Here is a 23,565-nt window from a genome sequence, read left to right on the forward strand (position 1 = left end):
AGGCCTTGTGTGCTACACCTCCCGTATGTTTAGCTATGGTTTATATTAAAAATAACAGAAGAAATTGCAGTCTGATACTCTGTGTATCAGACTAATAGTACCTAGTATGCCACTTAAAGTGAGGTGTCTAAACAACATCTTAGGATTCTTAGTTTTCTGTGATGTGTATGTTTTAGGAAGAAGAAGGATAATAATCACTTGTTACTGTTACATCACTGTACTGTAAGATATTTCTTTGTGTTGTAATTTGGAATCTATGATAATAAAAAGAAGTTAGTGAAAGGTAAATGCAAGGAAACCCTTCTACTTCAAAAGAAAAGGGAAAATGCTTCTTCAGGTGTTGTTGGTATAATGTGTTTTTTAACGTATACACCTTACCCTTGTTAATTCAAATGCTGATTTCTCCCCTGCCCCACCCCCAACTCTCTGGTTTCAATCCGGATATTGTATTTTGATACTCATTCTAAGCATTCTATCTCAACTCTTGTGTAAAAAGGACAAAATAAAACAACTAGACACAATGTTGTGCAGGGAGGAGCCAGAGGACAGGAAAGAGGGGAGGAGCCAGAAGGCAGGAGATGAGTGGGAGGAGAAGGGGCAAGAGGAGAGCTGAGAGAGCAGAGCTGGTGGAGAGATCTTGGAGGACATGGAGCATGAACCAGACCTAAGATTTCACAAAAACCAAGTATAATGTGGGAAATCTAAACGCTTGGAAACTGAGGGCTTGGAGGTTTAGGAGGGAGTAAATATTGCCCAGCATTGTGTTCTAGATTAACTAAAAACCCAGTCTCTGTGTGGTGATTTGGTTATACAGCTGCTGAGGATTAACAGCAGCATTACCAGAAGATAAACCAATAGTAAATATTAATCACCACTTACAACAAGGTATGCTGTGGAAAATTATTCAGTGACATTTTTCCTTCTCTCTAAAATGTTTTTGAAGTTAATATTAGAATATTTAAACCATATAGCGGATGGACATTTATCAATTTAAAAACTACCAAACACAAGCACTTAAATATGTAGAATTTCATTTAAATAAGTCAGTCAACAATTTTTATAAAGTATTTAACACTTCATTGTAGAAACATAGGCAAAATGACTATTATAACCAAAATGAAAAATACTGTTCAATTTAAAAAATGTACTTAAACAAGAACCTGAAAAAGTTTATGGTATGCATAACATTGTTCAAGCAAATCACACAAGTATTACATAAACCAATATTCTATAAAGGCCTCAGTATGGCAAAGTTTAGAAATAGGTAGTATGCATGCACATAGTACAACAAAAAGTTTCCTTATAAAACAGCAGTTTTTAATGCTTGTACAAAGGGATAGAGAGCAACCACAAACATATTTCATCTGTTAGATTAATACATTATGACAGCTAAAAGTCAGTCATGTCTATCAGAGGGACAAAATCCCCTCACAGCTTATGAATAAAACTTTTGTGCCTTTAAAGATATTTGTATAAAAATGCTATCTTTTTATACAACTTAAATAAACCATATTTGTTACAATCAAATTTTGAAAACAAACAATGTGAATGGGTCTGTGTGTTTTGTATAACCAAAGAGAAACCAAATTACCGATGCTAATGGCACAGAGCAGACTCTCTACCTGGCATCATGGCAGATTATTTTTATACCTTGAAATCTCCATGAGTCATTGTTGAATTGGGAGGACAATTCATTAGTCATATCATATCTTGAAAATACTTTACACAGAGGAAATTCTCTTTGACCTACCAAAGAGAGTGCATTCACAAAACTGAAAGTTTGGTGTCATTTTGTGTGGTTGTGTGTGGTTTTCTAGTGCTCAGCATGACTAAGGGTGATGTTCACACACAACATGAACACTCTTGGAAAGAAAAATGTAAGAAATGAGGGTCCATGTACTACTGTGCTCTTGGCTGGCTGTGTGCCTCAGGACTGAGGAGAAATACGAGTCCTGTTCTACAGCAAATTCTATTAGTCCTGTTCTAGTTACATGTTTGCTATGTTCTATCAAGCTAAAAATTACTATTGTTACATGGGGTATATGGTTTGTATCACAGAGGCTATTAATTTTTTGGAAAATAAGTAATTTGTATTCATGCAAATTATTAATATTATGTAGGTTTTAAATTAAGTTTTTTGGTTTCTTTTACTCAAAAATTCCAGGTATTTCTCTGTCTCCTGACTCTAATTCCAAAGCAGGAGATGCTGAACTTTTAAGGACTATGTGTTTTCAGCCAAGTTTGAATCAGGTTTATGGGCCTTAAGAAGAGAATTTGTCCTTTCAATTCAACAGAAAATACAATGGCATTGTGTTACAGTATTCAGACAATAGGATGCTAAGTTGGAGAGTGCTTTGCTGATTGTGTAAAACCAAAAATTCATATAAAATAGATTGCTCGTATTAACTCTACAAAGGAATATGTTGTTTTTAATTTTTAACAAATTCAAAGGTGTGTCATATCAGCAGCATTGTTGTAAGTTGTAGTGTAGTGCAGTTATTTTTTTCATAAAAATACCATAAAAATGGTGAATCAATATTCATTAGCAAAAAATAAAATAAAATAAAATAAAACCCCCAAAACTCAGAAAACAATTAACCAGGAAAAGGATAAAGAAATAATGCTGAAGCTAAAATAAGTATAATACTGTTGGAACATACAAAAGTAATCCTTATATTTTATACATTTATACAGCGTAGAAAAATGTCCTGCATCATGCCACTGTTTCTCTGATGCCAATTTCAATTTTCTTTGGAAGCAGTTCTTTCCGCTCATCAACACTTCCTAAGGAGTTTCGACAGTTCTGTCCGTCCATATACAATTTTGCATATACTGGATTGGAATAATTTGTTGGCTGAAGGAGAAAGAAAATTAATCTAATTTTACTATCCCTTTCACCTCATTAGTTATTCTGTAAAATATTTATTTTTGATAACAACATGTAATGTAAATTTTATGTCCATAGATTTTCGTCTACTTTAATGTACAAACATAACTACATTTTTAAGGTAGCTTGGAGCCAAACAAAAGCTTTCACATAAAAAGTAAAAGGCAGTATGTCGTTTTCAAAGTTATACTTACCATAGCTTTAACACAAAATGTTAAATTTAATTGTCATGTTACAGGGATATTTGGCCTTTCACCTCTGACTGTTGGTGCAAGTCGGCAGATGGCAAACAAAGTACAGATGCAAAAATCATCTGACAAGTTTACTCTTCTTGTGAATTAAACATAAATAAATGAAGAGAAGCCAAAATAGCAAAATGCATCAGTTTGGTGTCCTTAATATAAAGACACCTTTTTTGCTTCAAACATCCTATGTGTACTTGTGTTGGAATTATCTCTGAAATCTTCCAAGTAGTCTTAAATTCACAGTCACCTGAGGTTTCACAGGTGTCATTGAGTTCGAAGCAAACTCAAGGCCAACAGAAGCGAGCTCTTGCAGTTAGAAATGATATTCAATATTCATTATTAAAGAAACCTAAATTAGAAATGATATTCAATATTCATTATTAAATAGACTTAAGAAAGTGCCAATTCATTTTTATTTTTGTTGGAGTTTTGGTTTAGTTTGTTTGTATGTGTGTGTATGTTTATTTTTTTTAATACAGTATCTTATCCTTAGTTACAGCAAGGGAACATGTAGTCTTATAGCATGCAAAAGAGACACTGTAGGACAGACAGTGAGAATGGAAAGGTCTTGATGGTCAGGAGCAAGAGGTGTGTGGAACCTGTATGTTCATGATCTATTGCTCTGCCTAAATGAGCTTTGTGACTATGGACAGAATAGCTTTCTATAAACCCCGTAACTAAATCTTAAAACAATAACTTTGATTTATTTCGGCCATCTCCAATTTGTCAAAATGATGATCTATTTCAGTATTTTAAGTATATTGTAATTTAGCTTCACCTCATACAAATATAATATTTATATATAAATCCATCTATATACCCACCTACAATTAAAGCAAATTTAAATTAATTTACTTTAAGTTTCTCTTTATCACTTTGGCTGCCCACAGATTTTAAAATTCATCCTCATCTCATAGAGGAAGCACTATCCACTTAATAACTGGCCTAAACTGGTAAAAAGCTTTATGAGCACCTTGCACGGAAAGAACACACCACAAAGTCTGTTCTGCAAACTCGTGTTAATTAAAACCATGATAAAGGCAAGTTCTGTCCAAGTCAAGCATGGGTCTGTGAATGACGAGGGTTCGCAATGGGATGGGAAGGAAAAGATGAGCTGTTTCTCTCACCCCAGAAGTTAGTGGTCCTTTCAAATCAGAGTTTAGGTAGATGGACGGTGCTGTGTGTGGGAGCTTGAAAGCACTGGGCCCTCCCCCTATGTACCTGGACTGTACATAAACAGAAAATGTCATCTCATCTAATGTCATTGAAACATTTTTTTTAGCTGATATAAAATGTAATTAAATGCTACAACTAATACAAAATATTCCTTAACCACAGGCCACATCGGAAGGCTTATGTCAACATGCAGAACTTAAGATCTTTATCTCAGTGGTGAGAACCTCAGTTAAGTCCAGGTTCCCGACACACGCTCTGCCTAAAGCATGTCTAGTTCTGTTTAACGCTGGAAATCACACCAGTGAAGTTTTTGACACTGAAAATTCAGAATTCAGACAGCTATCCTTTTCTAACAATTCACCATCACCTTGTAATCTTAAAATAAAGATTAAAATTTAAGATTCACATATCCATTTAAGATTTTTGTTTAGAAATCTACACTTAAGACAAAAGAGTCTCTGTGCAAGCTCATTGCCTTACATTCCATTGGGTCAAAAGGTAGAATTACTCAATTGTTATCCTCATATTCATAATATGTTTAATAATTATATTATTCATCAATATTAGAAGAGCACAGAAATACTAGAGAGCATATTATATTAAACACTTCAACATTAACTGTTAATATTAAACAAACTCAGATGTATAAGAAAGAGAAGGGGTTTTGGAAAAGGCTCTAACATAAATGACTTCAATTCAACAAAACACAGTTGTGATCCAATTATTTTAAAATTGAACCAAATAAACTTTTTTCATAATGAAAAATATTATGCTTTCTTTTTACATTTTGTTATACATTAGAGATGCTAGCACTCCACAAAATTTATGCTATTATATTAAAGAAAGTTGTATCTTTATAAAGTATATGAATACATTTTTCTAAATCATGCAGTATTAACTAGTATGTCCCATATATTTTCCTTTAAAAAAGCCCAGCTAACTCAATATCTCTTAAAGTCTTCATTTTAATTGTAAATATTTCAAATATATGATTAAATTAAGAAATCCTCAGGGTTTTTGACTCAGGAATGTTAGTATTTTCTGCTCATAATGTCAAGACATATTACCTTTACTGTATCTATCATGAAACTTGGTTCTAAAAGACCTCCACCACTGTGCTCATGGTCCACTTCATACATATTATAGGATGGATTCCCAATTTCTACATTTATTCCTCCATTGATGATGGGCTGTCTTCTACTTGTCTTTGTTCTACAACATATGGACATAAATTTAAGTATCAATTGTACAGTCATCACAATTTAAGTTTTAAACTATTAAAACATTTACTGGTTTGCTGCTGACATGGTACAACTGATAAGATATTACTACTGAAATACAATGAAGAAAATTTTAATAATTGAGATTTTTCAAATTGTAAAGCAACAGAAAAACTCATAATTTGACCATTTATTTTCAATGAATATGATTTAATGATGCATAAGAACATATTAGAAATAAAATTCTCCTGAACACAATATTACGTTAGTGGAAAATTCACAATTCAATTATAAATTAAATTTCTAGTTTTTTCTGTGGCTTTAAAATTAACAACAATATGATAAAGAAACTTTTCAATATCTTGTTTTTAACCCTCAACTCAGTGGCTAGAATATTAATTCACAAACTCTGATTTCCAGATTAATCCACATCTATAAAGCTGCACAGTTTTATAAACTAAAGCACTTCCACTTCTAGGAAGATAAAGTAAATTTATGCACATTTGTCCATTAAGAGTACATTTTATGACATTCTTGCATAGTAAATAATAGACTTATACCAACAATTCTATACAGTAAAGTAGTAAGAAAATCTGCAGATATGCAAGGAAAAAAATCACTACAAATGTAAAATTGTACATGATTGTCATTGATATGCCAATGATAGTATCATCAATCTATATACATGGAGTGATTCTGTCAACATAAAACAAAGGAATACTTGTAAAAATTGTAATAAATTTAAAAGAAATAAAAAGTAAATAAATTGAGAAATAGTTTTATAATTGGAATAATTAACCCTGTCTTTAAAGAAAAATTCTGTAACATTTTTTCCATTTTCATATGGGTCAGTCAGTACAGGTAAATCAGGAGCATGGCATCTTACCTTCTTTTTCTCCTACAAACCACCAAACCAATCACTAGAGTTGTTACCAAAGTCACCAGGAGGACGAGAGGCACGATGATAGCAATGCTTCCTGGAAATAAAATTGATCTACTGATGAACAAATAAAGTGATGTAAAGATTATTATAACTAACCTGTCACGCTAAGTCATTTCAACACTAATATGAATAAAACTAAAGCATGGAATAAGTGGTCATATTCTGAGGTCATAACTATTTTACTAAAAACATCTTACCAAAGACTCTGTTGGAATGGTTGGTTAGATATATTTATAAATTGCATTTACAAACCAGACATTTAGAGACAGTTTATAATTCTGATTTACTGATTACAATCACTTTTATGAATATGCAATGATGAAAGTATGCATTGTAAGTCAATGATGTCTGAATTTATTTACATTAAATTTTACTGACCACAATTCCACAAATAAGATACAGTTCTGTAAGCCACACCTCTGATTACCCATTGTACTGGAGGCAAGTCAAATGGCAGCAAGGTAAAGTCCCACAGACACGATAGCATTATCATGGAAGCATTCGTTCCATGGATTTCTTTGGAGTGAGATGTTGAGTAGGTCACCTAAACTCTCATTTATGCTTTTGCTGTTAAATTATTGACAAGAAGAGTAGTTAAATGTCTGATGCTTGTTCAATGTTCAGGCACACCCAGTAGAGAATATTCATACATAAATGTAGACAAACATTTTACAAATAACATAAGATGAATACATACTAAGTTTTGAAGATGTTAGTTTGTTTATTAAATAAATAAACAAATCAGCAGTTAATGTTCTCTTTCTTCAATCCCAACTTAAGAATAGTTTCAGAAATGCATTTATGGAGCCTTGGCTTATGTTGAAAATGTTTTCTTTTGATTTTACGATCATGGAAATAATCTTAGTGTCTATAATTTAATACCTGTCTTTAAATGGTGTGTTCAATTTTTCTTCATCTATCATAAAAAAAATTAGAGAAGCATTACTTTTTATTGCTATATAGAAAGTCTGGTTGGGCAGTGATTTCATTAGGCAGGGGCACTTCTAGAAGGGCTGTGCTTTCCTGACAATGTAACCTTAGAGTGATATTCTCGGATTATATACCATGAATGGGAGAACGAAGCTGGATTCAAGGGCCATTTCATTGCGTGAGTATTACATAACACTTTTGAGCAGCCAGTGTTAACTTTTCTTAGTAACACCCAGTGTACATGAAACCAGGCTTTCTACAGACATTCTATGATTCAATCCAAATAGCTTACCTAACAAGTGCCTGAGAAAAAATACAACCCAACTTTTAACTAAAATTTAAAGATCACAAACATGTATGAACAGAGTATCAAAAGTTACTATAGTATCTGAAATTTTCTCTGCATATGCATAGTTTTTAAATGCTAGCAGAGATGTTCATCATTACATTATATACAATGTGCAGACACTTTATCAGAGAGATTGATATTTCAATAGTTACAGATAGAAGATACGTAACTGAGATAGACTACGGGAGATCAATTACCAAAACTTTGAAGGTATTCACTTAAACAAAATTAATGTATGTTATCATCCCAGCTTGTAAAGTGAGGAAGAAATATGTATTGACAGACACATGTACATATATACCTACCTATATGGCTTCCACTTTTATTCACCTAAAATATAAAACTCATTCTGCTCTTCCTTATGAGCTTCAGTATACAAGGTAATGAGTTTGAAATTATATTTTTACCTTTGTTCGTGGTGAGGTGAACATTATGTGAATGTGTAATTTCACAGTAATTAATTAAGGCAGGATATCAGACAGCTATGAAGTAATTAACAGTTGTTTATAAATGTTGAATACCAAGAAACAAGTCTGTTTCCTATTAATGAATGGTTTCAACAGACTGATCTTAACTTGACAAATATCACCATCTCATTATATATTTTTTTTTCTGTTAGACCTTAGAACAGCAGTTAATGTGTAAGCCAACTAATAGCCTCAAAGTGTGCAGCATTTCTTACTTCTCCAGGTAATTGTAAATTATTTATAAATTCATATATTTAACTATTCTAACTAGTCTCTGCTATTCCATATGTTAGCACTATTAATTATACATGCAAGAAAACTAAGCATCTCTTTTTCCTTTTAATTTTTCCACTACAGATGGTAGCTGAAATCCCTATACATTACAGAGCTCTGTTTAAGAGCCCAGACATCTGGTTTGTTTATGCAACCAATCAAGGTAACTGCAATAATGTTTAGTGTTGATGATAAATAATATAGACAGCATTTTGTCTTCATTGTTTGCAAAACATTAATAGAAACAACTGATATTATAAATTTTTTAAAAATTCTAAAATATACAGCCAGGCATGGTGGCACAAACCTGTAATCCAAGCACTCAGGGAGGCAAAGGGAGGCACATGTCAGCCTGCTCTACAAAGCTAGTCCAGAAGAGCCAAGGCTACACATAGTAACCCTGTCTCGATAAGGAAAAGTCAAAACAAAACAAAAAAGAGCATTCTAAAATACATAGTTAATCAAAACCTTTTTCTTTGACTCCTTTTCTTCTGTTTGTTTTGTCCTATTCTTATGTTTTTATTTTATTTAAATTTATTTTATCATTATTTTCAGATGCTTATTTGTATCCTAATGAGAAAGAAATGTTGTGGAAGTTGGGAGAGTGGAGAAGTAAGGTAGGACCTGGGAGTATTGTGGGAGGAGAATCCATAATCATGGTATATCATATTAAAAGATCTATGTACAGTAAAAAATAAGTGAGTTTCAATGTGTTCAGTATATTTTTAGTATGTAAGAATCTAAGCTATCAAAATTATTTTTTTGCATAACACAGTAAGTGGGTTGTTGTAAACGGATTCAAAGTGTGAGAGTCCTGAGGGAAGTAGCTCAACAATGTCATAATGAACAGAAGAGGTCTTCCTTGCAATGTGGTTCCGAACATTTATCCTTTCCTGCATTTCACCTGAAACTGCAGACAACGAGTCAAGCTACTTCTTGTCTAAGCATACTAGCAACGTTGTCTTGGACAAATTGTCTCAGGTTATTCAGCAATAAAATACAGGTTATAGTTGATCATTATCTTATATTTCATTGCACTGACAATGCAGAAAGTATTGTAAACTTGCTGAAGGAATAATTCCATACTAACACTTTCTGTGCTCATATTTTACACTTTTTACAATATATTTATTCAAATTATTTTTGTTCCCTTTTAAGGCAAAACTTTTACCTCTTTTTCCTCTACAAATATTACAGTCAGTTTTTTTTTTTTTGTGTGTGTGTGTGATTTTTTTTCTTTTTTCTATTTTGTATATTATTATTATTACAATTTATTCATTTTGTATACTGGTTGTAGGCTCCTCCCTCATCTCCTCCTGGTCCCACCCTACTTCCCTCCCTCCTCCTTCCCTATCCTTCTCTCATAGTCCACTGACAGGGGAAGTCCTCATCCCTTACTGTCTAACTGTAGCCTATCAGATCCCATCAGGACTGCCTGGATCCTCTTCCTCTGTGGGCTGGCTAGGCCACCCCACCAGTGAGAAATGAACAAGGAGCAGACATCCGAGTTCATGTCAGAGACTGTTTCTTCTCTAGGGTATCCACATGGAGACTGAAGAGTCTATGGGCTACCTCTTATCAGGAGGTCTCGGGCCTCTCTATGCATGGTCTTTGATTGATGCGTTAGTCTATGCAGTCCCCCCTGGGCCTTGTTCTTTTCTTGTTGTTGTTTCTCCTGTGCTCTCTGGTTATTTCTATATACCCCTTCTTCCATAGGATTCCCTGTAATTCATCCAATGTTTGGCTGTGAGTCTCTGCATTTGCTTTGATCTCCTGCTGGGTGGAGTCTTTTAGAAGACATCTCTAGTAGGTGCCCATCCTGTTTTCCCTTCTGAATGACAATTAAGCATCTTCTTTAGGGTTTTACTTGTTGTTTAGCTTCTCTGCATTTTAGTATGTTTATCCTATGTTATATAGCTAATATTCACTTATAAGTGAGTATGTTACCATGCATGTCTATTTGCTTCTGGGTTACCTCACTCAGGATGATCTTTTCTAGTTCCATCCATTTGCCTGAAAATTTCATGACTTCCTTGTTTTTAATAGCAGAGCAGTATTCCATTGTGTAAATGTAGCACTATTTTTTTTTATCCATTCTATGGTTGAGGGAATTCTAGGTTGGTTCCAGATTCTGGTTATGAATAAAGCTGCTATGAACTTAGTTGAGCAAATGTCATTGTTGTATGGTTGCACCTCTTTCGGGTATATGCCCAGGAGTGGTATAGCTGGGTCTTGAGGTTGCACTATTCCTAATATTCTGAGAAAGTGCCAGATTGATTTCCAAAGAGGTTGTACAAGTTTACATTCCCACCAGCAATGGAGGAGGGTTTGCCCTTGTCCACATCCTCTCTAGCATGTGTTGTCCCTTCAAATACCCCAACATAAAACCAGATACACTAAATCTGTTAGAAAATAAAAGTGGAGAAAAGCTTTGAACACATTGGTACCAGAGACAATTTCCTGAAAAGAACATCAAGAGCTCAGGCTCTAAGATCAACAATCATTTAATGAGACCTCATGAAACTGAAAAATTTCTGTAACACAAAGGACAAGGTCAAGATAATAAAACAAAATCAACAAAACAAAATCTTACAGACTGGGAAACGATCTTCACCAGCTTTACATCTGACAGAAGACTAATATCCAGAATATATAAAGAACTCTAACAAACCAAAGATGCTCAATCCTCATTTAGTAAGGAAAACTGGATAGACATCAGAAGGAGAAAACATGGAACAGGACAGTAGCCTACCATAGAGGGCCTCTGAAAGACTCTACCTAGCAGGGTATGGAAGCAGATGCTGAGACTCATAACCAAACTTTGGGAGAGCGCAGGGAATCTTATGAAAGAAGGGGAAGATGAAAGACCTGGAGGGGACAGGAGCTCCACAAGGAGAGCAACAGAACCCAAAAATCTGGGCTCAAGGGTCTTTTCTGAGCCTGATACTCCAACCAAGGACCATTCATGGAGATAACCTAGAACCCCTGCACAGATGTAGCCATGGCAGCTCTGTTTCCAAGTGGGTTCCTAGTAATGGGAACAAGGAACTGTCTCTGACATGAACTCAGTGGCTGTCTCTTTGATCACCTTCCCCTAAGCGGGGAGCAGGCTTACCAATCCTGAGGAAGACAATGCAGCTAGTCCTGATGAGACTTGATAGGTTAGGGTCAGATAGAAGGGAAAGAAGACCTCTCTTTTCATTGGACTAGGGGAGGAGCATGGGAGAAGAGGGGGAGATAGTGGTACTGGAAGGAAATAAGGAAGAGGTTACAGCTGGAACAAAAAGTGAATAAATTGTAATAAATAAAAAGGAAAAAAAATGATGGGTTACAGAGCTAAACAGAGCTTTCTCACCAGAGGCATAATGAATAGAGGAGAAACACTTAAAGAAATGCTTAATGTCCTGATTCATCAGGGAAATGCAAATCAAAATGACTCTGATATTCTATCTTACACCACCAGAATGGCTAAGATCAAAATCTCAAGTACAGTCAGTTCTTAAGATGAACTGAAGCCCATATGTTCAGTTCTCATTTAACAGATACATCTTAAACTGAACTTTACTTTTGCTACGTGGATTTGAGTGTACTTCCTCTCATGAACTTGATGATGAAACCAACAGGTTGACTCAACATGAAATCGTATGAACATAGTGCTACACTCTCTTATGTACAGCATTTGGGAGGCAGGGGCAGGGACAGGGGCAGAGGCAGGGACGGGGCAGGGGCAGGGACGGGGCAGGGATACAGGGACACAGAAGGACAATGGCAGACTTCTGTGCTTTTGAGGCCAATCTGGTTTACATAGCAAGTTCCAGGATAGCCAGGGATACATAGAGACCCTGTCTCAAAACCACAACAATAAAATGTATTGCACCTTAAATACTACTTTATAGAAAGTAGACAATGCCTGAGAACCTAAAGTTTGCATATCTAGCTCCTCTGAGTAGCGTAAGAACTAGCCATTGAGACCTAAAGGACGGGTACTCCTAACCCCCTAAGAACGTAAAAAAACCCAGGGAAACAACCACCAAATTGGAGAGAGAAATGGATAGTTGGGAGGACATGTGGGATGCAGAAAACCAAAAGGTATGTTAGGAGGTGTGTGTAAGCCATATAAATGAGCTGTTAATTTGAAATGACTGAGGAAAAAGAGATGAAAAAAATAGAAAGAAATATGCTACGAATTCATTCTTTGATTCAATTTTAGAGATAGTATAAAAGCTTTATATATAACTTGTGCTACCTAGGTGCCTAGGTTAATTCTGAAGCTTTATAAAATGTCAGTTGTTTGGGAGGAGAAAAATGGGGAGAAACTGTGAGTAAGATTTTTGAGGAATATAGTGTGTATCAGATTCAGGAGAACACAGAATTAAGTTCAGAGTTTCAAGTAATTAGCACAGGATTGATAACTGAGGTCCAGAGAACAGGGCTTGCCAAGGATGCTAAATCTAGAGAAAAGGGCCATGTATATAGCCACAGGAGAGGACACAATGAGTGAAAAGGAGCAGCTAATGAATTATCCACAGAGAATGAAAGCAGGAGCATCACAAGAGGAAGTTGGGGTTGTTTCAAGAAACGGAGCTGATAAGAAAAAGTATGGTAAAAGGAAGAGATTATTTATTTTTGCAGCATTATCTCGCTTTAGGATGGCCTCAAATATATTATATAGCCCATAATGTTTCCAGTCTTGTAGTAGGTCTCCTGCCTATGAATCCAAACTTCTGGGATTACAGGTGCCCATTGCCATGCCTGAAAAGATAGCATCTTATTTGTTGATTGAATCAAATCTTTATTCAATGTAATACTGAGAGCATAAATTAAGACAGTTTTGGCATGCTAGAGTATATTGCACTCTTTAGTACATGTTTATAGAGATGGAATGACATTGTATAAAAAATATTGGAATGCACTCTGAAAAGACATTGTGAATTGCCACTAAACTTACAAAGAAAGTATTAAGTATTACATTCCGCCCGAGTGAACCTAACCATAAGCAGCTGCATGAGTGTACCGCTCCTCACGTGGCAGGCTCACTGTTCCCTCCCCTTGTCCTGGTGCTATAGCAACAATGACTTCCCTTCCTTTGGACAGTTTTCTACTCCCAGAGTTATTGAACCTCATGCTTCTGAGCCTTTTCATACTTTCTCTTTTTGATTAATTTATTATTTTATTAATTACAGTTTATTCACTTTATATCTCAGCTGTAGCCCCCTCTCTTGTCCCCTCCCAATCTCACTCTCCCGCCCTCTTCTCCTCTCTTGCTCCTCCTTCAGTCCACTGAAAGGGGCAGTCCTCCTCTCCTTCCATCTGATCCTAGCCAACCAGGTGTCATCAGAACTGACCTTTTCATACTTTCAATTCAAAAACCATTTATGACCTCCCCTCCATCAATGTCTGCCAGGCTCTAATTTGGCTCCTTTCCCCCCAAAGAAATGACCAAATCTCTCTTATTTGTTTATATACATGTATGCTTACCTATTTTATTTAAGTTTTGGTTTATCCTACTAGAGCTTAAGCTCCTTATAGTTACAAAGAACCATCCATAGCACCTTTTTTTCCTATTTCTAGGGTATACTACAGTGTTTGGAACTCAGTACAGGTTTGTTAAATCATGGCTTTGGAAGAATTGGAAGAAAGATATCACCATATCAGTAATATTTCCATATATCAGAGTCTTGGTACCATGTAATCTGATGTTTTGTCTTAAAATAGGACAGACAGATGGTATAAAAGAAACAAGGATGATCCAGAAAAAAAACAAAACAAAACAAAACCTAAAATGTTATGCCTCTTGCTGCAGTAAATAAAAGATCTTTCTAATATTACACTCAGAAAATGCTGTTTTATCTTCCTTAATTGTAGCACACACTACAAATAGTACAACTCAAAATTTGAGCATCACTCTCTTTAAAATTTTATATGAATTTGAAATAGGAATATGTAATGACATCTCTTATACTGAGTTTGAAACTGCTTAGACAAGACAGAGTAGCTCTTCAAGTAGAATCTTAACACAAAACCCTAGAATAACAGCTCTGTATAATTACTCAAATTCGTTTTTTATGTATTTGAAGCATCAAGACCCAGCACACACCTCTACTCCCACATTGAGATGAATATGAGAGATATGCATGAATTATAGAGTGAATCTCCGTGTGGCGAGACAAAGGTTGTCAATGAAAGGCTCTGTGCTCCTAACTAGGCTGAGTTTTATGCAGCTGAATGTGCTGATTTACATGAGAATATCCCCATGAGGTTCAGATGTTTGAATGTTGGTGGCACTTCGGGTTGGTTTAGTAAGTGTGGCCTTGCTGGTGGAAGTGTGTTATGGAGATGGGCTTTGAGGTTTCAAAGCCACACACCATTACCAATTCCCTTTACATTTCATGTTTTTAGGTCAAGATGTTAAGCCTTGGCTTCCTACTCCAGCTACCGTGCTTGCCGCTGGCTTCTTCCACTCAATCATCATGAACTTCAACTCTCTGTAGCCACAGTTCAATTGAATACTTTCTTAAGTGATTTTGGTCATCAGGTTTTATCACAGCAATGGGGAAGCAGCTAATACATGGCACTTCTTCATTGTTTGATTTGGAAGTGTAAGAGATGACTTCTGCTTATGTTTAAGGGATACTCAACAAACACTCAAAATCACTGGATTTTCCCCGAGAAGATAAGAACAGCATCCATACTTCAGGAAGCTGCAGTTCCTTCTCTGCAGAACAGCTGACACAAGGCGTTTTCTTTTCTTTCTTTCTTCCTTTTTTTTTTTTTTTTTTTTTTACTTTTTTGGGAAAGTTGATAGAAATGTCTAATGATAAGAACTCTTTACTTAGAAGCTGCACATAACTAAAACTATTGAAAATTTGACACCCCAAATAGGAGATTATCGTTGTAAACCATAAAGCCACACATAACTGCATTGTCTTGCTAGAATAACTGATCTTGATAAGGCCTTCTGTGAGAAAACACAAACTCAGGAGGTTGTATAAATCTTAAATGTAGCTCTCTTCTCAATGAATATGATTCTGTAAGCCTGGCTTTTCTTTCTGTGGTATGAAACATTGTTTGAACAACCAACACAACAATCCCTGTCTCAGCATTGCTGAAGCATCACTGAAGCATCATGTAGCATTGCGACATGGTGATCTTGTAGCAACCAGAATATTTTACTGCCATTATCTAAGAATCTGGACTGTGACATAGCTATTTCTTCCCATGTTTTGTCTTTCCCTCTTGCAAGGATGAGAGTAGTGAATTTCTAGTAAAAAAGCATGTTAACAGTTCTTCTTGTACAGGCATTCTGGGTGAGGTGTTCTCCAGCACTTGGGAGACAGTTCAGTCATCTCTCTAATGAAGTCATTTCTTGGGTAATATGGCTCCTCTTATGATAATGCCACATCTGAAGAGCTAAGAGCCCTTTAGTATGGACTTTTAGTGAGTAAAAGGAGGAAATGTTTTAGAACCAGGGCCAGCACTGTTCAAAGCATATCCTTACACCTGACGTTCTTTGTCTCAAGACTGTCGTAGGTAATCAAGCACATTTTCTTCCAAAGGAGGTTGTTGACCATGCAAATGTTTGGATGTACTACTCTCAATGAAAACATTGGAACATCTTTCTCAAAGCCACTTTCTATGACCCAAAATTTCTCTGGGGATGACTTTAAATTTAAAATTTTGGACATTGGAGGAGGGAGAAAAGAGGGAACAGGACAGGAACCTACCACAGAGGGCCTCTGAAAGACTCTACCCTGCAGGGTATCAAATCAGATGCTGAGACTCATAACCAAACTTTGGGCAGAGTAGAGGAAATCTTATGAAAGAAGGGGGAGATAGAAAGACCTAGAGGAGACAGGAGCTCCACAAGGAGAGAAACAGAACCAAGAAATCTGACCCCAGGGGTGTTTTCTGAGACTATACTCCAACCAAGGACCATTCATGTAGATAACTCCTGCACAGATGTAGCCCGTGACAGCTCAGTCTCCAAGTGGGTATCCTAGTAAGGGGAACAGGGACTACCTGAAATGAACTCAGTGGCTGGCTCTTTGATCACCTCCTCCAAGGCTGGAGCAGCCTTGCCAAGCTACAGAGGAAAACAATACAGCCAGTTCTTATGAGGCCTGATGGGCTAGGGTCAGAAGGAAGGGGAGAAGGACCTCCCCTATCAGTGGATTTGGGGAGGGGCATGGGAGGAAATAAGGAAGGGAGGGTGAAATTGGGAGGGGACTAGGGAAGAGGTTGGTTACAGCTGGGATACAAAGTGAATAAACTCTAATTAATATAAAAATTTAATAAATTAAAAAGAAAAATTTTAAAGGGGGGAGGGTGGGACCAGGAGGGGAGGTGGGAGGGATACAAAATGAATAAAGTGTAATTAATAAAAGTTAAATAAAAATTTCAAAAAAAGAAAAATTTTGTAAATTTTGTAAACATTCTAACTTCATTCATAATTTCCTTTAGATAAATTCACTAATGCTTAACATTACTTTTCCTGTGAATGAATCTGTACTTTCTATAACCTAGTTCACTGAGAAATTTTACTAAAGGAAGGATGAAAGCAAGTTATAGCAATCTTGCCTTTAAAATTCTGTGTTTTCTACATGCTCTAAATTTCAACTGCATGCTATCATTTTTAAATGTTCTTGATGATTAGCATGATGTTTAAATAGTTTAAAACATTACATTTATATTAATTCACCTTCATAAATTTATATTAATAATATTTTGAGTTCTATTTTTGATAAAAACAGTAAAATATTTTGTCTATCATTAATGTACAAAATTAGTCTAAATATCTCTTGCCACATATAGACTTTTATAAAACAATTCCCCAAATGTTAGCACTTGAGTCCTTCCTACGACTGTATCCACACATTCACAGCAAACACAAAGAAAAATCTAAATATTCTGTGACCAAAGAACACACAATTTATTTATTCAGATTATAATATTAGTGCTCGGTATAGTCTTTTAGAACAATGGCTCTCAACCTGAGGGTAGTGACACTCTTGGCAAACTTCTATCTCCAAAACTATTAAAATTACAATTTATGACAGTGGTAAAATTACAGTGATAGAGTAACAATTAAAATAATTTTAAAGTTGAGGGTCACCACAATATGAAGAACTCTATTAAAGGGTTGGGTTGCAGCATTTGAAAGGTTGAGAACCACTGTTTTAAAAAAACATAACTTCCAAGCACTAGAAATTTGAACACTTTGCTTGGAGAATCTATATGGAAGCAAAATTAAGGAATATATAGATAAATTAACATTAAGACTTATAACTAATGTACAAAATCATATTAGCTTGATCTAAGTGTTATCTTTGCCTTTTACATATATTGAAATAATATGATTCTTGTTTGTGTCTCATGAATGAATGGCTATATTTCGGGATCTTAATCAGGAATATAATTTTCCCCTTCCTCTATATATTCTTATTTATTTCATATTGTGGACTTTTCAGTCCACAGTATATGTGAATTGGAAAACTTTTTCTGACTTATTTTGAAAATTTTTATAACTGACTGTCAGAAAATACAGAAAACATGCAATGCTGATTGGGGTAAATCTGCTCTGAGACTGCAGTGTAATTAACAACAGATAAGAGAGAAAATTTAATTCCTCATAATTTAATTTAATTCTTCATAGCCTGACCAATCGGGTTTTGTTTTCAAAAGTGCCTCAAAGGTGTTAAGACTATACATTTTTCTAATTATATGAGATTGTTGTTAACCTTTTAATTTTCACATCCCTCAATGATCACCTAAGAGATGATGGAAAAGCTTCTGTAGTTTTTAGACAAAGGCATTCTGTGTTACTTACTTGTGCTGATGTATTCAGACTTGCTGCTTTTTGGGGCAGGCCTCTCACACTGTGTACCTGACCAATTAGTGGAGCACCTAGAAAGATCCAAACAACAACAAAAACAACAAATCAGTGAATAACACATAACATAAGTCTATTAATATGGAAACTTCAAACAAACTGAGACAAGAGCCAATTGTTACCGATTTGTCATGACCAAGAGGAAATTCTGACTAATTTGTTTTACATTTTCAGTACTGCAGGTAACTTCAGCTGAATAGTATTGATTAAGATACATAGAAGAAAAAATCAAGCAGCTACCTCACCAATATTAAACGTGCATATTAAACAAACATTTTAAAATTAACTTTCTGCAGCTTTTCACCTGATTGTTTAAAATCCAAAGTGTAACTAACAAACAGACATCAAGATTTTCAGTTTTGAATAACTACACATGTAGAAATATTACAGTAATCAGAGATAGGAAAATACAATGCTTTCCTTTGTTAAATAATATTACTATTAATAGGAGCTAAACGAATATGTTAAATGAGAGAATTTGTTTTTCCATATTGGTATGACAACACTAGTGCCATAAGTCTGGAGGGGCATAAAAGAGTAGATTTGATTAAAATCTATTCTTTACACAAGGCAGAAATAGTTGGGTGATGCCAAGAAATGAATGTGAGGTGTGTACTCTGAGAGGGAACAATGCTAATTGGCTAACACAAATACCTTTGTGAGTCTATCTTCATCAGACCGCACAGAAACAATATCACTGTTCTTCTGATTTATTTTTTCTTTTTTCTTTTCTTTTTCTATTAATATTTTCTTATTTGTTTTTACAATTTACTCACTTTGTATCCCTATTGTAGCCCCTCCCTCATCTCCTCCTAGACTCACCCTCTCAACCTCTTTCTCCCCATCCCTCTTCCGTAGTACACTAAAAGGGAGGAAGGAGTCCTCTCCCCTAGTATCTGACCCTAGTCTATAAAGTCTCATCAGGACTGCCTGGATCTGCTTCCTCTGTCCACTCCACCAGGGAGAAGTGACCAAAGAGCAGGCAACAGAGTTCATGTCAGAAACTGACCCTGTTCCCCTTATTAGGGAACTTACTTGGAGACTCAACTACCTAAGGGCTACATCTGGGAGGGGGTTCTAGGTCCTTTCGATGCATGGTCCTTGGTTGACGCATCACTGACTTCTGAATTAAATTGCCTGTCAAATGTTGCCATTTGATAATACTTGTACACTATGAAAGGAAAGCTTTCTGTACCATTCCAAGTGAAACTCTCTCAGTGTAGTGGGCACTGCATCACTGCAACACAAGATTTCTGTTACAATTAATTCATATAAATAATGCTGTTTTCCAAATAAGGTTTCTGTCATACCAGGTGTATTATTTTTGATATTCGTAAAAACAGTATTGGCTCTCATAAAACATGGTCATATTCCATGAAACCATCATACCAGCAAATCAAGTCATGAGCAAAAACTAGTTTCAAACAAACTACAGAAAAAGCAGCACAATTGAGAGCACTGATTTCTTTGAAGCACACAAGTATTTGATTAAGAATGATAACATTAATTTATGAGCATGGAACATGGTTCAAATGAAAATTAATATCATTACTATGTAATGGTTAAAGAAATTACTCAGCTTTGTGTTCAATTGCTTTGTAGAAGACATACATGAAATTTAATTTTTAATACATAGCATTTGTGATAGACTACATTATAAGTACATCATTAAAGCAAGGAAGTAAAAATCCAGGTCTATGGCTCTTTTTATAACATTGAATCAGAGTAATGCAATGGGTATACAAAATTAGGTGAACAATGAATGAAACATTCTGTTTTTTAGAAAGTTTTGTTGTTTCTCATGTGTGTTTTTATAGATGTATGACCTAGGAAAAGACTCGTCCAACTGTTCACAGGTTCTAATTCTCAACACAGTTCACAGATAAGTCAAAGATGCTTGGGAAGATTTTGCAAACATGTTCTTAAAGCAAAATCTTAGTAGCAAAATTCTCTTCATTTTATGTAACTTTATATCTGTCAAGTCTTCCTAACTGACCGCTAAGAATCTTTCCTATGCCTCGGTGAAAATTTTATACTGATTACATACCCATTTCATTATAAAGCCGATATGTACACAACTAAATGTGTTCAGCTATATTGAGTTTTTTCCAAACTACTATGATTTATTATTTATGTCATCTTATTTTAAAAAGTAGACTGGGGCTAATGTTAACATATGAGAATAATCTTTGCTATAATTTATTGTCCTTCGAGAGTAGCAGCTCTCAACATGTGGACTGTGACCCTTTGAGGGTTTAATGACTTTCACACAGGTTGTATATCAGATAGTTTGCATATCAGAAATTTACATTATTGTTGATAATAAGAGAAAACTTATGTTATGAAGTAGCAACAAAATTAATTTTGTGGTTGGAGGTCACCACAACATGAGGAACTATTAAAGGGTTATATCATTTAGGAAGGTTGGGAACTACTGTTCTAGAGATTAAAAAAAAAAAATCTCTGAGGTCATTATTATACTGAAATGACTAAAATGACAGACTGAAATTACCTGAGAACTGGTGGATGAAATGCTAATTTAGCAGATTATGTTCTGACAAGAACATCATGTATTTTATATAATTCAGGATGTTACAAAAATATGCTTTAGAGCCTAAGGCTAGCAGAGAGTGTGAAATGGAGGATGAAGATAAGAACAGTAGCAACCTTACAGAAAATCTTCAGCTCTTTAAGTAGGACAGGTGTTATTTGTTAACAATATAATTTTCTAATTTATCCACGGCTGAAACCTAGTATTTATTGCAGGCAAGGAATTCATGTTGTCATGTTCGTTAAGCCTCTTTCTTTTAGATGTTGGGAGTACATTGAACCTCCAAATCTTCAGGGAATATTTTACTTATTTTATATTGGAATAACTCTCAGATACTATACAAAATGTAATTATTTTTAACAGTAATAAATCCTAATCAGTGATGCTAACCTTGAAATTTTCTCTATATTTCTTATAAGGTAATATTTTACAACCAAAGATAAAATGAGACATGTTTCACCATCTCCCTTTGTTCCAGACTTAAAAATAATTTCTTTGAGATATTAAATCAAATAGAAATCATTATTCTTGTTGCCTACATTACAAAATTACAACCTAAGACATTTGCTGCTCCAGAAGTTTCTCTTCCAGTGGGTGATTTAAAACCAAGCATTTAAAACCCTTCTTTATAGAATTTAATAAATCTTCACATCTAAGTAGACTGCAGTGATCAAAGCCATTATTAGCTCAGCACTGAAGGAAAGGAATGTGCAGATCATCAGAATTTCCTGTCCAATTCCTCACTGAAGTATTTGCATAATCATAGTGACTATAATTTTTTGGCATTTCTTTTTTTTTCCTTTCTTTATTCACCAAGTTTTAGCTATCCCATCTTTGAATGTGTACTTCCGAAATTTCCCGCTACCTCTGTTCATCTAAGAACAAACATCTGAAAGTTAGACTCACCACCACACATACCTCCATATCATCATTTGGTGAACTATCACATGGCTATTTTCCAGAGCACATAAATGTGAAGCATGAAAGATAGGATTCATTGAACAGTATATGACTATAAATTATTGACTAAAACTACATTAATTTTAGTTAAGTACTGTTGGGTTAAAGATAGATTAGATAGGTAGATTCTTGAGTATTTAGCTAAATAATAATATACACACATCCATCTTTCCATCATCCCTTATCCTCATCCTAATTTTCATCATTTTGTACAGCTATGAGATGCTGAGTAGTTAAGTTTGTTTGACATCACATCTTTCATGGAACATCGTTTGAAAGTTTAAAAATTATTTACTGCTCCATTAATTTCCTAATCTCATTCTCCCATTTTCATAGACTGTAAGCACAAATTCCTCTTCAGTTTATGAGATTTTTTTTAGCTGTCCTGAATTAGAATAATCATCAAATTGAACTTTTCCTGAAACTTCAGATTCTGCATTCCCATATATCATTGAATTCGCTAAGCATTTGGGGATTATGACTAGGGATCCATATGATAGCCACATTAATGTGATGAAAGCAAAACATAACATTCTTCATTAAACATAATTATTGTACATTCACGGACTATGTTCTTATAGCAAATTTTACTTAATCAAGTTTTTATTACTATTAAGCTAAGAACAATAGTATATAAAGCCCAGCAACGCTTCTTAAAAGTTAGGTGGATGAATATCTCTCCTCACATAGTATCTGGCAAAAAAAATAAAAAATATATATATACATATATACATATATACAATAAGTTTAAAAATTATTTCTCATCTGGTTTTCACCATATAAAATAAATTTATTTAGTTTATCACAACATTGCAAATTATATAATTATGTTATAGTTATATTTTTTGTTTTAATCGGCTTTCTACAGTAGAGGGTGATTTCCTTAGTAAAGCAACATTGCTCAGATATCACATATAACAAACAGTGCTAGAATGTCAAGGCAAACCTAAGTAGGAAATAAGATACACTTAAAATGTGCAACTAAAGCACAAATATCATATATAAATAAATTGTTAAAATGGTCATAATTCCTACATAGTAGAGAGTTTTTTTGCAAAGAGAATTAAGATTAAGTAAATCTACTGAATATATATGATTAAAGTTGTCAGGAATGATCTTCATAATAACAATAATGAGCTCATGCCAACTCTCCTTATTTTGCGGAAATGTGGTATAGAGTCCACTTTGGGAGAACTTCAAAACAAGATAATAAGATTAATAAATACTTTCTCTTTTCATCAAAGTTAAAGGTCATGGCACTCTTCTGGCCACAGTGAAATTCAAAGGTGAACCTTAAAGCAATTGAAACTGTATTTCTCTTCATTGTATCTGTGAACTTTTCCCCCGTTTTAGGCATGATGATTGGCATACTCAGGAGGAAAAATAATCTGAAAATATGTTATTTTTCTCTACATAGGAATTGATGAAGCAATGGAAAAATTCCACCTGTGCTCTGTAAGTCTCAGCGCCCCTAAATCTCACTCAATAAAAATAGAAACATGACTATTTACCTCACATCATAAAACTTGTATGAAGATATTTTTGCATTGTTAAAATTAGACAAATTATATCATTTAAAGAATTTATTAATTCTCTAAATAAATTTTTCTCTGAACTCTAAGTGCACAGCATTAGCACAAATTCTCCACTTCACAGCTACTCTAGTCCCTAACAT

General features: G+C 34.7%; 1 protein-coding gene across 1 annotated transcript in view; it reads right to left on the reverse strand.

Annotated features, from left to right (window-relative positions):
• Positions 1-998: 998 nt before the first annotated feature.
• The window catches only part of Lrp1b (LDL receptor related protein 1B), a 2,037,254-nt gene continuing 2,014,687 nt past the window's right edge, over positions 999-23,565 (reverse strand). Inside the window, exons 87-91 of the mRNA XM_060390094.1 lie at positions 18,317-18,393; positions 6,415-6,505; positions 5,376-5,520; positions 4,260-4,358; positions 999-2,854 (exon numbers count right to left, since the gene is read on the reverse strand). Coding sequence (XP_060246077.1) covers positions 2,714-2,854; positions 4,260-4,358; positions 5,376-5,520; positions 6,415-6,505; positions 18,317-18,393 — 553 coding nt within the window. The 3' untranslated portion in view covers positions 999-2,713. The remainder of the gene's footprint in view (positions 2,855-4,259; positions 4,359-5,375; positions 5,521-6,414; positions 6,506-18,316; positions 18,394-23,565) is intronic.

Source organism: Meriones unguiculatus, chromosome 8 (genome assembly GCF_030254825.1).
Source record: "Meriones unguiculatus strain TT.TT164.6M chromosome 8, Bangor_MerUng_6.1, whole genome shotgun sequence".
Taxonomy (NCBI): Eukaryota; Metazoa; Chordata; class Mammalia; order Rodentia; family Muridae; genus Meriones; species Meriones unguiculatus.